This window comes from Lygodium microphyllum, chromosome 4 (genome assembly GCF_053477565.2).
Source record: "Lygodium microphyllum isolate KBCC chromosome 4, Lygodium_microphyllum_v1.1.10, whole genome shotgun sequence".
In the NCBI taxonomy this organism is placed as follows: domain Eukaryota; kingdom Viridiplantae; phylum Streptophyta; class Polypodiopsida; order Schizaeales; family Lygodiaceae; genus Lygodium; species Lygodium microphyllum.
Genome location: NC_141138.1, coordinates 155,219,233 through 155,234,927, shown reverse-complemented (window position 1 = coordinate 155,234,927; position 15,695 = coordinate 155,219,233). Strand labels below are relative to the sequence as shown.

The 15,695-nt window shown below is 41.6% G+C and overlaps 1 protein-coding gene across 6 annotated transcripts in view; it reads right to left on the bottom strand.

Moving 5' to 3' along the window:
• Nucleotides 1–431: 431 nt before the first annotated feature.
• LOC148037805 (uncharacterized) overlaps nt 432–15,695 on the bottom strand; it is a 231,536-nt gene continuing 216,272 nt past the window's right edge. For 5 of the 6 annotated variants that reach the window (XM_087676758.1, XM_087676761.1, XM_087676762.1 and 2 more), the window contains 8 exons: nt 14,049–14,246; nt 13,834–13,911; nt 13,546–13,752; nt 3,418–3,591; nt 2,956–3,154; nt 2,746–2,834; nt 1,355–1,474; nt 866–1,182 (listed from right to left, as the gene is read on the bottom strand). In XM_087676758.1, coding sequence (XP_087532884.1) covers nt 1,024–1,182; nt 1,355–1,474; nt 2,746–2,834; nt 2,956–3,154; nt 3,418–3,591; nt 13,546–13,752; nt 13,834–13,911; nt 14,049–14,246 — 1,224 coding nt within the window. In that variant the 3' untranslated portion in view covers nt 866–1,023. Of the gene's footprint in view, nt 713–865; nt 1,183–1,354; nt 1,475–2,745; nt 2,835–2,955; nt 3,155–3,417; nt 3,592–13,545; nt 13,753–13,833; nt 13,912–14,048; nt 14,247–15,695 lie in introns of those variants that run through there. The other variant, XM_087676760.1, reaches the window with a different exon arrangement.

Sequence of the window (15,695 nt, the reverse complement as noted above, 5' to 3'; positions counted from 1 at the left end):
AGTACCATCAATTCAAAAATGAAAACAAGGCAGAAAAGACACTTGAAAAAAAACAATCGTTACAATTACACCTTTTTGATGAGATTGGTTTCGTTAATATAAAGGGGGGAGGGTGTGTGTGTTAAAAGGGATTAATCAAAAGCCTAAAAGTGAAAACGATGCTCAACTTATAAAGAGAATTTGAATTTTAAATCCATGTATAAAAGCCAAAAAGTGAGTAGAGGAACCCATTCTTGCATGTGCAAATTTGAGAACTACCTTCTTTTGTATCCAACCTATCTTCTTATGCATCACATTCATTGACAATGAGGAAGAGTGAGAGCAAGTGCAAGTGAAGCTTCTCTCATGCCTTGTGTTCTTTTTTTCTTACACTTCCATACTTTAATCATGGGGCCACCATCAAGCCTTTTGGAAGCATTCAAACTACAATGCGCAAAGACGAGAGGGTGAGTCTACTATGAACTCTTGGTTATTTGCTTTTTTGCTTGCTTGGGATAGTGAGAGGAGAGTAGATGGTTGTGAGATCAAATTGTGAGTCCACCATGTGAGAGGCAGCTGAGTCCAAGAGTATTGAAGCTCCTGAAGCAATAGGAGTTCCATCCAAACTCTTGCATGTTGTGCGTAAAGGTTGACACCATACTTTCTTTGCCATGGTTTCATACCTCATCCCTTTTATTAATCCCCAAAACCGCTGAGCCAAAATAGGGCACTCCTAGTTTAGGCAAAGAGAAGCCTCATTAACACTTAGGATTTTCCCCACCCATAAAGAAAATTAAGATATGATAGAAAGACAACACAATGGTCCAAGGCAGATTGACTACTGGAGGCATTCAAGGATTCCATTGACAAAGGACATCAGTGAAAATGAAAGGCAACAATTGTGACATTTCATGAAGGGAAACTAAGAAATGTGGACTAAAACAATGAGTGCAAAAGCCACTATCTAAATCTGATAAATTATAAGCATGATTAATATGATAATTACATCTTTGATGGCCTTGATTGGCTATGCTTAGCAATCCATCATGAGCACATAATGGATTTCTTGACAATGGATGTTTTTGGTAACACTTCTGCAGGGAGGGGAACACCAAATTTGAGACAACACTCCATTTCATATTGCTGATATCGAGCCTCCATCTCATCATTCCAGCAACACTCAGACAGTTGTCTCTCTCTTTCCTGCAGAGCCACTGCATGGCATCAGTCTCAAAAAATCAAGAAGAGAAATAAAAATCAAATTTGGGCCATGTTAGTCTCAATTCACTTTAGAAAAATTATTTGATTAGAAAGAAAGAACAAGGCAATAATAACTTTTTGGCTTTATCAGAAAGAGAGCACAAAGCAGTAAGACCTTTTTGGCTGACTCCTCTTTCTGCCTTTTCTCAGATTGCTTGGTTCTCTCGGTTGTTCGCCCTTCAAAATTTTTTACCCAAGCTTCTTGCCTCTCAAAAAACTTCAGCATTATAGCTTTCTGGAAGAAAATATTGTCTTTGTTAAGTTACACTGCAGGATATGAAAATCCTCTTGATAGTTATTTTAGAAGCATTTCTGCCCCTTCTTTTGTGTTGTTTTGTTTTTTTTTTTGGGGGGGGGGAGAGGAGAGAGAGAGAGATTAACATCTATCTAAGGCCAATGTGGCCTATGAGACAACCCAAAATACATCCATGACTAATGCCATCTCATTAGTAAAGTGGAGATAACAATAAAATCAAATAAGTGCCCTATGAGACAATGCTGAAATTAGTGTATAATGAGACAATGCCTGAGTACATGAATGTCTAATGTTTTCTCATTTTTAGAATGAAAGAGAAGCCCTAATCTAACACTAGAATTTAAGAAACTATAGTGGAGACCATAGAAATCTGCAATGTACATCTGAACCTATGTGTAGAATGTCTGGAGGCTGTAGCTGATCTCAAGATATATGCACTACAACAGCTATGATGCAGTCCCAAACTGCCCAAGTGATGTGCCTGGTGTTGAGTCTCCGGTGTCTCACAATGATGACTCTGATCATGACTGGTACGGCCTTTTCTCAGTCTTGGCCCTGGTAGACAGGGTCTTCGTTGAGATTATACAATTGAATTGAACACTTGCCTTGTGTGACTTTGTGGCATGGGATGGAGGATTCCTGGTATGGTGGCTTTATCCCTGCTCAGTTAATAGTATCTTTAGGGTCTGATATGTTGAAAAAGTTTGTCACTGCTCTGTGTGTGTGTGTGTGTGTGTTTTTTTTGTAATAGGTAATTATATTAATTATGAAAAAAAGTACAAGATTACATGATTACAAGATGCAGGATGGCTCTAGGCCATTGTACATAAACTCGCTTTACAGAAGATCAGATAATTAAAAGAGTACAAAAGCCACATGATATTTGTCTACTGTGTTTTGGTGGCCTTTTGGCTTCACTTGTGATTGCTGGGATTTTCTTTGGCTGGCCAGAAGGCCTGATGTAAATATTCTCATTTAATTTAAGCTTCTTCCCGAAAAAAAGAGAGGTAGGTGACAACTCGTGGCAATCACATTTATGCCAAACATTGAGTTGACACTATGGCAACCTTAGTGAACAGTTTGGCATGACACCACAGTAATTACTGTCTTATTCAATGCATTTCATTGTACCCATATCACATATAATGATTCGTACGAAGACAAAACATAGAGCTATGACAAAACATAGATAAGACCATTAAGTAATTTAAACAAGATATTTGAAGAACTATACTGAAAAGTGCCCTTGCCTCTTTATGCTGAATCCTTCTAAGCCGTCTTGGAATCTCCATAATGTGCAAAATTCCTTGAATATCTCCCACTGCTAAAAGTTGTGGGGCTGTTGTTCACAAAAATCCAGATTATCAAGAGCTAGAATCAGTGTTCCAAAGGAAGGTTTCTTGTATAGACTTGATGGCAGGCTTGTATAAGCAACATCTGAAGCACCATGCCATACTTACAAGAGGAGCAAAATTCCATTGACGTTACTTGACATGATCCAATTGAGGCCACCAAAGAAGGTTGATGACTGTGGTCCAACAAGTCCCAGACTTCTATACTACCATCTATTGAACCAATATACAGGACTCCAGGTCTAGAAAGACTCCAGCATCCAGCTGTGAGGTATCCTTCCACCGATCTTGATACAAATATTGGTTTCTGCAATACAATCGAATTATCATGCTTGTTATACAGTTTGTGCCCTTTTGAAGGTAAGAGACTCCTCCCAGCAACCACAAGTCTCTAGACTTCATATTTTTTCACAAAAAGTTGACTCTGGCATCTCAGATTATAAAACAATGATGTAAGGACATCAAAGATGGTAGAAAACAATGATGCAAGAACATCAAAGATTATACTTTTGTCTGACCATGACGAGAAGCACTATCAGAAAGTTGCATGAAGTCATGAGTGCTTTTCACCTTCAAGCCAGCCCTCCACAGAGCAAAAGTCCAAATATCTACTGAAAGGATGATATCGTCAAAAAATGGTGAACGCTGAAGGCTGCGCACTGGGCCATTATGACATTCTGATATGCTTTTGATTACATCATAACCATCCGGCACATTGATATCTCCCTCAAGTATGTCTCCATTCTGCAATTTGTACACACATCAGCCAATGAAATTCTCTGTCTGAACAAAGCAAGAAACATTTTAAAGAATATAAAAATTTGTCTAGCCTTATGTTTAAATATTACAGTGATTTTAAAGAAGGTTGGGACATGCAAAGCAAAATATCTCAGAGTTCGTAAAAGATATGGGATATTCTGAAGCTGTTTATCCAAATTCGACTTCTTCAGCATCTCAAATTCACCCCCTACATACCCTTACTACTACTGGCTTGCACGGATTGGTGGTTTCTACATGGCAAATACAATTGACATATATCTCTAATGACTTGTGATACGAAGACTGTAGGACCTTTCCCATGTCATACAATGTCTTAAAGGACTGAACAAAATCAGTTACTTCAGATATAAGACTTATTATCAAAGCAGAGAAAGCCTTGCTGAGCTTCACTTCCACCTTCTCAAGGCTGTTGAGAACTCTTTTTGGTCTTTACTCATCCTTTTAGGTCTTTCAGGCCTGCTAACATGTCACTTAAGATTTTGATACAGATGTGCCATGAAATTGTAATGTCAATCACCCAAACAACAAGCTATAAGCATCAAAATAAATCTATGAAGTATCAAAATGTGTTGATGTCACATCTTCATGTTGTGAAACCCAAGTGTTTTGAAATGCAGCAGTAATACTAGACGACCATGAAGATAACATAAAGATTATGCACATGCATGCACATGCGCACACACATCACAGAGAGAGAGAGAGAGATTCAGCCTCTAATGTTCCGGGACACATTGCCAGGCTTAAAGGCCTCTTGATTTGGCAAATAGATCTCATTCGGCACTCTGACTTGCTCCCTCGGGAAGACTTGCTTCCCTGGCATAGGGCAATTTCCTCTGTGTCTTTGCCATGACTTGTGTATCTCAGTCCGTGTTTTGTACTGACAAGTTCACACACGGTGGCTTAAGAGCAATAGTGTATCTTGTAATCGTGTAACCTTGTACCTTTTTTCGTAATTAATACAATTACCTGTTACGAAAAAGAGAGAGAGAGAGAGAGAGAGAGATTTACGAAAAAAAGAGAGAGAGAGAGAGAGATTCTTCCAACGGGTGAAGTGCTCCGAGCCCAAAAGATCTCTGCTGGGCGTTGTGTTTTCTGCACTACGTGTGATGAGACATTGCTTCACCTCTTTGTCTCTTGCCCTGTTGCACGACAGATTTGGAATTTCATTTCGTGTGTGTGGTCCTCGGTGACTCAGCCCTGCCTATCGGTTCATTCCTAGATTATGGGAAATATGTATTGTTTTGGTGAATGTAGCTCAAAAACAGTCCCAATTTCATATATGGTCATTAGATTTGCTTGATTGAGACCTGCTTACTCATAATCTAATATTTCCAAGTACTCTAGTCAAGTTTTATTACAATCTGTCTTAACTAATCCATCGATTAGCAATGCATGTGTTCTCTTAGTTCGCTCTACTCCAGCTGTTACTTCTGTGTGATCTATTAGTACCGTTCATGTAATAGGTTGTTCTGGTTGTTCTGAGAGCCTACAGGCCTCATGTATATATTAGTTACACAGAGAGTGAGAGAGACAGAGTATGCTGACCTGATGGTCTGTTGTAATAGAAAGTAAGAGATACAGAGAGAATGTTGATCTGCTGGTCTGATGTAAATATTCACTATCTAATTCAATTATCTTCATGAAAGAGAGAGAGAGAGAGAGAGAGAGAGAGAGAGAGAGAGAGAGAGAGAGAGATGAATATCCTCATGGTATCACGAAAGTGAACAATGAGAATTCCATCTAATGTGCAATGAGTATGTGCCTCATCATCTAGGCGAGCCATCAGTGTATACAAGTATGTTCCTCTGGGGACGTGAGACTATATGTATGTGAGGCACAACAATGCCATGAGATAGCTACATTGAGTGAGATTTTTTTTATTTTTTATTTTGGAAAAGAGGGGGGGGGGGGGGGGGGGGGGGGGGTTTTGGGACAGGGCGTTTGGGAACAAGCTCCTTAGTATCTCCTGGGCACAAGATCTGTTACTGTGGGCCAAGCACATGCTGCTGTTAAATCCATGTGACCTCTCTCTGTTGTGAGCGGGGCTGCCTCTGGCTAAAGGCACTAGTTTGTTGTGTGACTTTGGTCTCCTATGCCCTTTGTAGGGATACCCCTCTCTGCCTCATGGTCTCTACATCTGTATGTCCCTGAACCAGTGCTGCCCCCTGATAAGACTCTATCATGGCTGTCTGTTGTACTCTATCCCATGCACCTGCCACTAATAGGGATGCTCTTTATATGGTCTGCTGCCCCTGGAACAATGTATGATCTCTCTCTCGTGTTTGGGCATATGCACTACATTGACACAAGAAATGCTCCTCCATCCCTACCTCCTCACGGCACGATTTGCATATCCTCTCCTCCCTGGAACTCCAGAGGCCTGACCTGTAAGTATCTCCAGCTAGTGTGATGATACTTCAAGTTGGCCTATGGCAACTGGCATGCCTATGGCATTTAAGAATCCATGTACAAGGGTCTGATGATGAATGCATCCATCAATGAGGCTCAGGAAAAGATCTATGTAATACTGCATCTTAGTGGGAAGAGGGGTCAAGGCGTTTCGTAGTCCTTTCTTCTTACTCATTTGATTGGCTCTTGGTACGAGACTCTCCGCTTTATAGTTTGGCATCCTCCGAATCTCCAAATGGAGTGAATTACAGGCAGAAGTGCTGGCCACTTCTTGGCTCTACTAGATTGGCCTAACAAAGACTTGTAATGAGATAAATTTAATCCAATGGCTAGTTTGGAATTGTAGAGAATATATGAAGCAGTCATTCTTAGGCAGCCTTGTCTTTATTCTTTCCATCCCATTCACCAGTACTTTTGAGTGACTAGAGGCTACAGCTAAATTTGGTTGACTTCGCAATAATAGCTTCACCTGCATACTCCAATACTTGGTTTTTAGACTCTTTCCCTTGGCAGTATTGGGTGTTTATGAAACCAGATGACTTCTTGAAAAGGTTGGCTAATCAATGGGTCATTGAGAAAAACAACAAAGTATGTCATGTTCGAGATAGTAGAGGGAAGTGGCGAGATAGATTTCTTCAATTGTGGAAGTCCAAGATTCCTTAAAAGGGGGAATTTGAGTCACATTCCTTATCAAGGGAAAGTCTTGATATGGAGGCTACTTATTGGGGGTCTTCACATTGGGGATGTGCTGGATGCTCACAAGGTCTCTCGTGGCTCTTGTACCTTTTGCACTACACGAGACGAGACTCCGATTCATCTCTTTATCTCTTGCCTTGTTGCCAGATAAATGTGGAGCTTTGTTTCCTCTATGTGGACCTCCTAGGGGATGGCCATCTGTTCTAAGGTTATGGGCAAGATGCCTTCTTTGACCATCTTGTAACCAAATCATCCCTGCCCCTTCCAGTTTCTCAGATGAACCTCTCCCACACATTTGGTGCACCCGTACTCAAATCACCCCTGCCTCTTCCAAATTCTTAGATGGACTACTCTCCCACACATTTGGTGCACACGTAATGCCTTTATTTTTGATTGGGCCTCAGGAATCCATGGTCACATGGCCTATACTTGAGGATTACAATTATGGTAGATTTCTTCCATGGTTTTTGTGGACCTAGTCCTCCCTGAAGTGGCTACTTCATGGCTGCATATTTTTTGCTCCATTCCTGCTGTGCCCCCCACATGATATTTGTGTGCTGTGTTTTGGTGGCTTTTTGGCTTCACTTGTGATTGCTGGAATTTTCTTCAGCTGGCCAAAAGGCTTGATGTAAATACTCTCATTTAATTTAAGCTTCATGATGTGTGTGTGAGAGAGAAAGAGAGAGAGAGACAGAGTATGGCACTGTTCGAGTTCCTTCCTCAGTTCAGCGCTAGGTCCCATATGCCCTGCCCGTGACATCGTGTCCTGCCTCTGCCCTCCTGAGAACTTCTGCTCAACCTACAGAGTGAACTGACGTGCAATTTTCTTTCCTGCGGCGCCTTGTTCCTGCCCCGCGCAGTCTGTTCCCCTCGCTCTGACCACAACAGTCCAGGGCTTGTCAGGAGCTCCGAGGTCATTTCATGTGCACTTGAGGCGGCTAGGACCTGTTCTTCGTGATGGAAGCAGGCAGCCCAGATGGCGATACACCCCCCCTCCATGGCTTCTTGCCCCTATCCCCCCTAGACCGCCTAGAGAGGCTTGTATATATGATGTGTATGTGACTTTCACTAGCTCCACCTTGGTCTGTTGAGCATGAGCACTTCTATGTATTCAGCTTTTTTCTGAAGTAATATAATTAGCCACACTTTATTTGCAAAAAAAAAAAAAGCTAAGTCTGCCTTCTGCCCAGCACACGCTCTGTCCCAGCACCATTGTCAATCCTTGTCACCCTAACCTGACTTACCTGAGGTGCCCTGCGCAGCGTCTGACAGCGAGGTGTGAAGACGCGCTCTAATCCCAGGTAAGACAGACTGTGAGTGTCTGAGATTGTAAAAGGTCTGTTTAAACTGAACAACAGAGTACAGATTGGTGTTGTGGTCCTGAGGTCCTGAGGTACAATGGTCTACAGAAGGAGATAGATTCAGTTATGCTCTGTGACAGATAGCTAGAGTTGGAATATTTGTGTAATCAGCATAAACCTCCGGAATGGTGAATTTGCAGTAATCTAATGGTATTGATATGGCCTTTCTAGACCAGCATATTGGAAATGGGGATGATAAAGATGTGGCGGAATCAGATGGTGATTTGTCAGCTGAAGATTCTGGGCAGTTAATGGAAGGGGATGAGATGGGTAAACATCGCAAGATGTCGGTCAAAGAACCGGACTTGTGTGCCCTGAATTTGCCTAAGAAAAATGTTCATGCTTCGTGTTCTCAGACTAATGAGTCTTTTCAATTTATGCTGGCCTCTGCCAATCATCTGATGTCGGAATATGCTCAAGCTAATGAGGGTAAAGTGAGTTCTTTACCACAAGGGGAACATGTGGTTGCTGTTATGGGTGCTGATCTGGTTCTACAGCAGATTGCTGCCTTCCATGAGAGGGCAGCCATCTTTTACTTTACGGGAAGAACCCCATTGATCACCAGAATTTGTGCATGGTTGCTATCCATGCTTGCCAATGTGGAGATGTGTCAGGATGATGCCTTAGGGCAAGGATAGGCTTCCCTTGTGGAAGAGATTTATGATGGCCCGAGGGATTTTTTTGAGATCCTCTTCTACTCCCCGGAAGTACATGCTCATATTATGCAACGAATCCTGTGGTTCATGGATGGTCAGTTAGTCCATATGGTTCCTTGGAGGCCTATGGCGGAATTTCAGGAGGTACTTAGACAGGCATGCCCAATTTGGGTCGAGGTGGTTGATTTTCTTGCCCATCTTTGGCGACTTCTTCCCTTTGTTTTGAGATCTCTGGGCGAGGTGTTGGTGGAGCCTTGGTTGGCTTCCCGTAACAGAATAGGGCATGTATGCATTGAATTTTGGGAAACCTCGCCCGCCGACCAAAGTTCATTTTGAGGTTCCAAGATTGCAAACTTTGGTTTATGAGCTGAAATGGGGCACATTTGCTGGACACTGTTTCAGGTGTGGACAATTGGGACATTTCATTCTAGAATGTGACAGAAACTAGGAGATAATGCAACTGTCTATGGATTGTGATTTAGATATGCATGACCATCTTCCCCAGCAGATGGTTCAATAGCCTGAAGCTCTTCCTGAGCAGATTGCCCAGCAGGGACAAGTAGATGGAAAGAAGGTTGCTTCTCAAGGTGGTATTCAGTATGCATTGCCTTCGGTGGGTTAGAACTTGTCTCCTCAGGATAATTCCTGGGTTACGGTGGTTTGTTGTAATGCTAGATAGGAGCCTCAGTCTACTCCTGTTCACCCAGCTCTCCAAACTATCACTTAGATGTTTCAACGCCGAGGTAGAGGGTTCTATATGAAACCTCAATTTGTAGTTGGTGCGAATGAAAAAAGGGTTTCTAATACTGCTTTGCACTTTGATTTGTGAGGGAGAATGGTGCCTCCTCGGGATGTTTTCCGTGCACAGCAACAACAGTTTCCTTCTCGTTCTTCGATTGCTAGTTTGCAAAGGGCAGATCTGGTTGATGTGATTCAAAGCGAAATGGAAAGAGTTCAGGTAGCCAAAGCAGTTGATGTTAAAGGGAAAGGAAAAGTGGGGTTTCAATAGTTTTCTTTTCTGTAATCCATCATGAGAATTGCGCTATGGAACGTTAAAGGTATCTCTTCGGCCAATAAGCAATATCGGTTGTGGAAAGTTGTTTTAGCCGGCAATTGGGATGTTCTTTGTGCTATGGAGCATAAACAACATGCTTTGGCAAGATCATCTTATGTATATAAGGATTATTCTGTCTTCTTTAGTGGTTCTGTTCCATATAAATCTAGAGTAATGTTGGCCGTCAGATCTTCATTGCAACCATCTTTGATTTCTCAAGACCATCAAGGCAAATTCATGATTTTGGAAATCCAATATGAGGGAGAGGTTTTATGGCTGGTGGGTGTGTGTGCTCCTTCTACTGCTCGTGAACGTCGTTAGCTTTGGGATGACTTGCATTGCCTTGACATGGCTCGTCAAGGCTTTGTAATGGGAGATTTTAATGCATGTACATCTCCGGATCAGACAACTTCACAATACTTGGTTATGGATGGTCTTGAGTGACAAGCTTGGGATGCTCTTGCAGCTGAGATCTATATTTGTCAAAGTGATTCTTTTCTCCCTGCAGTCATTGATATGTAGATAGAGCGACAACATGTCTTGTCTGATCACTATCCTTTGATCTTAGAAATGACACACTGACCTGTTCATGCCTATAAGGCTCTTCTAGCTTGTTTACCTCTTTGTTTCAATCAATCCTTTCTCCTCCAAAATCAGTTTCTGGAATGTATTTAGCAAATAATTGATTCCTTTCGTTCTAGAATCCTATTAGAAGGGACCGAAGCATGGCCTGTTTTTAGGGATAATGTACGTATGTTATCCTAACAATATGATATTCAGCATGCTTCCATTTTACGTGCTGAATTGCTGCATGCACAATCTTTGTTGGCCCATTCGTTGTCTCAGTGTCAGTTGGGGGATACCAGTGATGACTTACTTACATGCATTGAATAGTTGAAAGGCCAAGTTCAATCTTTATAGGAAGAGGAATATGTAAAGTACGAATTGCTGTCTAGAGCAAAAGCTTTGCACGATAACAACTGTCAATCTCAGCAATTCTTTGCTCGTTTACATCAGAAATATGCCTAAGAAAATATTGTGCGTTTGAAGAATGAGCAAGGTGCTATTGTGACACTGTACACTCTGCTCGTATATACATTTATGATCTGGTTAGTAATCAAGTTCAGCTAGAATGGGTTGCCTTAATGGAGGCAGATATTTCAGAGGATGAAGTGCAAGATGTGTTGTCCCATCTGCCTAAAAGGAAAAACACTGGTTGGGATGGGCTTCCTAATGAGCTGTTTTCAACTAATGTTGAACAACTTGAGGATCCGTTGACTCGTCTATGTCAATAAATTTGGAATTCCGGTATCATGCCTCTAGACTGGAAGATTGTAGTCATTCGGTTATTGCCCAAGGTTCCCTTTCCTACTTCTTTGAAACAATGGAGACCCATTTCTGTTATGGGCTCTTTATACAAAATCTTCTAAAAAACCATTGCCAATAGATTGCAGAAAGTATTTCCGCATTTGGTTTATCCACATCAATATGGTTTTATTAAGGGTCAGAATATAATGCATAACATTTTGAATGTTCAATTGGGGATTGACTTTGCAAAAGCTTCATGCCAATAGTAGGTGGTCATGCTTCAGCTTGATATTGAAAAGGCATTTGATCATGTAAGTTGGTCTTTTTTGAGACGGCTAATGTTCACCATGGGTTTTGGGCCATAGATGGTTACTCTTGTAGATACTATTGGTTAGGGAGCAGTGGCCCATATTGCACTTAATGGAGGGATCACTGATGAAATTACCTTATCTCGCTCTCTCTGGTAAGGCTGCCCTCTCAGTCCTTTGTTGTTTGCTTTGGTTACTCACCCAATGCTTTCTTTGTTAGATAAGTTGTCCAATCAAGGTGAGATCGTTGGTTTCTCTCTTCCCAGTGGGGGTAGCTCCTCGTGCCTTGTTGGATTGGATGGCATCCCGTATTCATGATCGGTTTATGTACTGGAAGTCTCAAGGTTGGCCTCTCCATGTGAGACTTAAAGTTGCTCAATGCATTATGATTAGCATGATTTCGTTTTTCTTGCCATTGCTTCCTTGGACTAAGAAGTCCCTATTGGAATTGGTTCAACCTATCCGATTCATGTTATGGAAGAAGAAAGGAAATCCTCTAGGTTAGGTGTGGATTTCATGGCAGCACGTGACTACTCCTAAAATAATGGGAGGAGCTACTCTCTTGGATGCTAATTTTCATATGGCTGCTTTTAGGTTAGCTCTTCTATAGGGACTTTGTGTACAGACTCATCCCTGCACAGATATAGCAAAATTTTTTATAGAAAAGATTGGTATTTCTCATGGTAGCACGGTTATTCATGCTTCTTGGTGGCATGTGCTAAACCCCACAAGATCTATTAAGGTATCCGAGTCTTTTCTCCTTTCCCATATGATCACATCTTGGTAGGCGATGTTACGTTTTGCGGATTGGCGCCCCTTGAATTTTCGCAAGGAGGAGAATTCCCTGCTAGGTGAGGTACTGGCCTCCTCCAAGTTGTTGGATTGGCCTAATAAAGATCTACAGAGAGATAAGTTTAATCGGATGGCTTGTCTAGGGCTACAAACAGTCCAGGATGGTGTCATTCCTGGGCAGGGCCGTCTTTACTCCTTTCGGCGTATTCGTCAACACTTTCAGGTGCCGAGAGGATATCATGTTATTTGGACGGCCATATAGGAAAGAATTATGAGCTACTATCCTTTGTTTGCATTACATCTTTTGTCTCCCTGGCGCGATTGGATATTTGTGATTCCTGATAATTTCGAGAAAAGGTCAACCAACCAGATATATCATCAGATGATAGAGGCCAAGAGATGGGTCATGGATAAGGCAAATAAAGTATGGCATTCTCGGGAAAGCAAAAAGAAGTGGCAGGACAGATTCATCTAGCTTTGGAAATCTAAGCTTCCGTATCAAGGAAAAGTGTTTATGGGAAGGCTACTTATTGGGGCTCTTCCTATTGGGAATGGGCTGCGTGCTCGTAAGATCTCTGTTGGGCGATGTATATTCTGTACTACATGTGATGAGACAGTGCTTCATCTTTTTGCCTTTTGCCATGTTGCTAGACAGATTTGGAGTTTTATTTTCCATGTCTGGTCCTCGTTGACTTGACAGTGGATATCAGCTCGTTCATAGATCTTGGGGAAGATGACCTCCATGACCTCTTTGAGTTCAGATTATTCCTGCCTTTTCCATTTCCTTAGATGGATAACCTTGTGGTATATTTGGCGTACTCGGAATGCCTTCATTTTTGATTCAGTATCTGATATTCATGGTCATGTGGCCCAAATTCGGGGTTTAGTGTTGTGGCAGATCACCTCTATGGTGTTTGCCGATCTGGTTCTTCCCAATATTGCTGTTCCCTGGCTAGATAGTCACTGTAGACTTTCCTTCATGTTTGTTATTTGCAATGCTGACCTGATGGTCTGATGTAAATATTTACTACTTAATTCAATTATCTTCATGAAAAAAGAGAGAGAGAGTTATATTAACATCTACAAAAAAGCCAAATTGGCCTATGAGATCAAAATGTTACATCGGAAAGTCAAGCAATTTTCCCAAGTCCCAAAATAGCTGTCATCTAATGCTATGACTAACTAAATGGAGAAAAACAATACATAGCTGATAAGTACACAATAATGTCTAAACCAGATAGCTACCAAAAATTTTCCTACCCAATTTATTTTCTCCAACCTAGTAATCTTACACTGGACTTATAATGAAACGAGACCTGATTGACTGAGTTCACCTCATTACAGCAGAAAAAGCGTGAGTCTGCAGAAAGAATCATTTTAACGAGTCCAAGCTGTCGTTGTGGAGTTTTCAAGCTTATATCAATCTGGAAGACAGGTATCCACTGATATTTCTGAAAAGCCGACCCTGCTGCCTTTCTCTCATCGAGTGCATTACTTTCAATTTCAGTGTTCTTGCGCTGAGAGATGTCCCAAAAGATCATCTGCAGCAAAATGTGCCATGCATCAAGGCAAAGTTTTCCAAGATTCCATTAAGGAGTGCGCTGCACCACACATGGCCTTACCTTTCCATCCGCAGCAATGGAAACTAGCATATTGGTTTCTTGAGAATACCGCCTGACAATCTTTCTGTTGCCTTCGAGCTGCAAGTCCAAGTTGCAAAGAAAATGTTCTTTATGGCCAACCAGTTGAATTGACACTGTTTTGACTATGCCTGCATCACAAGAACACTTAACAAAGAGTAGAGCAGCATCTTTAATCAATAAAATCTTTTTGAGACCTGCACATCTGAAGGAAGCCACTGCAAGTCTGAAACAACAGCTGTATGAGACTTCGAAACAGAGCTTAGAAGACTACAAATGACAACAGGGGCCTTCTGACTTTTCTCCTCATCTTTGGTCTTGTCTGTCCCTTTCAAGCTTTCTTTCCCATGCTTCCCAATCTTCTCTTCTGCAAGGCTGATATCCCACATAATCACCTAGAAAATAATTTTGACAAGAGATCTTACTCACATATACCTGCAATTGCTAGCATCCACTACCATTTTAAGTTCTGCTAGTTTCTAAGGTTATCTATTTAATTTCAAACAAAAAAGGTTTGATTGATGCATTGAAGCACATGATTTGGCCCTTCAATAATATCAAATCAACAACTATGCTACCCAATGGACATCTAAGAATATTTAGTAAACCAAAGGCTACAAAATTGCAAGAGGACTGATCTATCCAAAGATTCTGGAAAGCCAGTGGTTCAAGAATGCAGGGTTTCAAAATTCATGTCCTCTCATCTCGTGTCCCGTGCCTCTTTCCTTCTGCTTGGACTGTCTCTGCTCCTACCCTGCTGCTGCTTCTGACCATCTCTCTCTTCCATCATCATTTTCACTTCTTGCCTCTCATGGTGAGACTCCAACTATTCCTGTTCCTTCTCTTTCCACACGCATCCTGAGGCTCCTCTCACATGAGCACCAGCCCCTCTGTCCTTTTGTTTCAACCCTCCCCACCTTCCTTCCCCTCATATACTCGCATCTGTTGTCTTCTTCCTTAAGCCTTCCTCTGATGAATCGGGGGATGATTTTGCAATCTTCTAGCAAACCCATGGAATATACAGTCCTTGGTTCTTGCAGGTGCCAATGTTGGATTCCATTGATTCAACCCCTTACAATGAAATGAATGACTCGTTATCAACAAATAAGCCAGCAACCTTAACCCAAGACTCTTGAGTCAAACTAAACATGCACTTTATGACAAGGTTTGTGTATTCATCCTGGATGTGTCAAGACTGGGATTGGGTGCTTATTGCTTTATTGTGGAGTTTAATATGAGCTTAAATTGGTGGTCAACTATGAATGTGCTTGGAAGTGGGTTCTCCCAAGGTGGTTTCTCTTGGGAAGAGGCAACCTTCAAATCCCTCAAAGATACCCCATTGTCCTTCTACTCCAAGAAGCCCTGTCTTGGGGGAATGAGTGCTTGCTGAACTACCATACTTCAAAGACAGAGATGGTGTTTCTCCCAAAAATGCTGCCATTTGGAAAGAAATTCCTTAGAGCCACCACCACATTACACCACAAGAAGCACTTTCTCTTGGGATAGGCATAAGATTTTGTTCCCATGTTGAAGGTAGCCTATTGTGAAAAGACGCGGGATCTAGAGCATGACAAGGAGCTTTGGCGGATGGAAGATGAAGACCAAACTCATGATGACATAGACAAGTAGAGACAAACTGTTACACAAGTGAATTAGGTTCCAAGTTCGTAGCTTGGACTCATAAACACAATCTTGTGTAGGACTAACAAAGATAAGACATTTAACTGAAAGTACAAAGCATCATGACATTGTATTCATTCCATTTGAAAAGTGGTAGTCAAGTACAATGCTTTATAGTTGTTGGATGGGTAGCAATCTTCCCTCTCTGTGCATATGGAATTCAG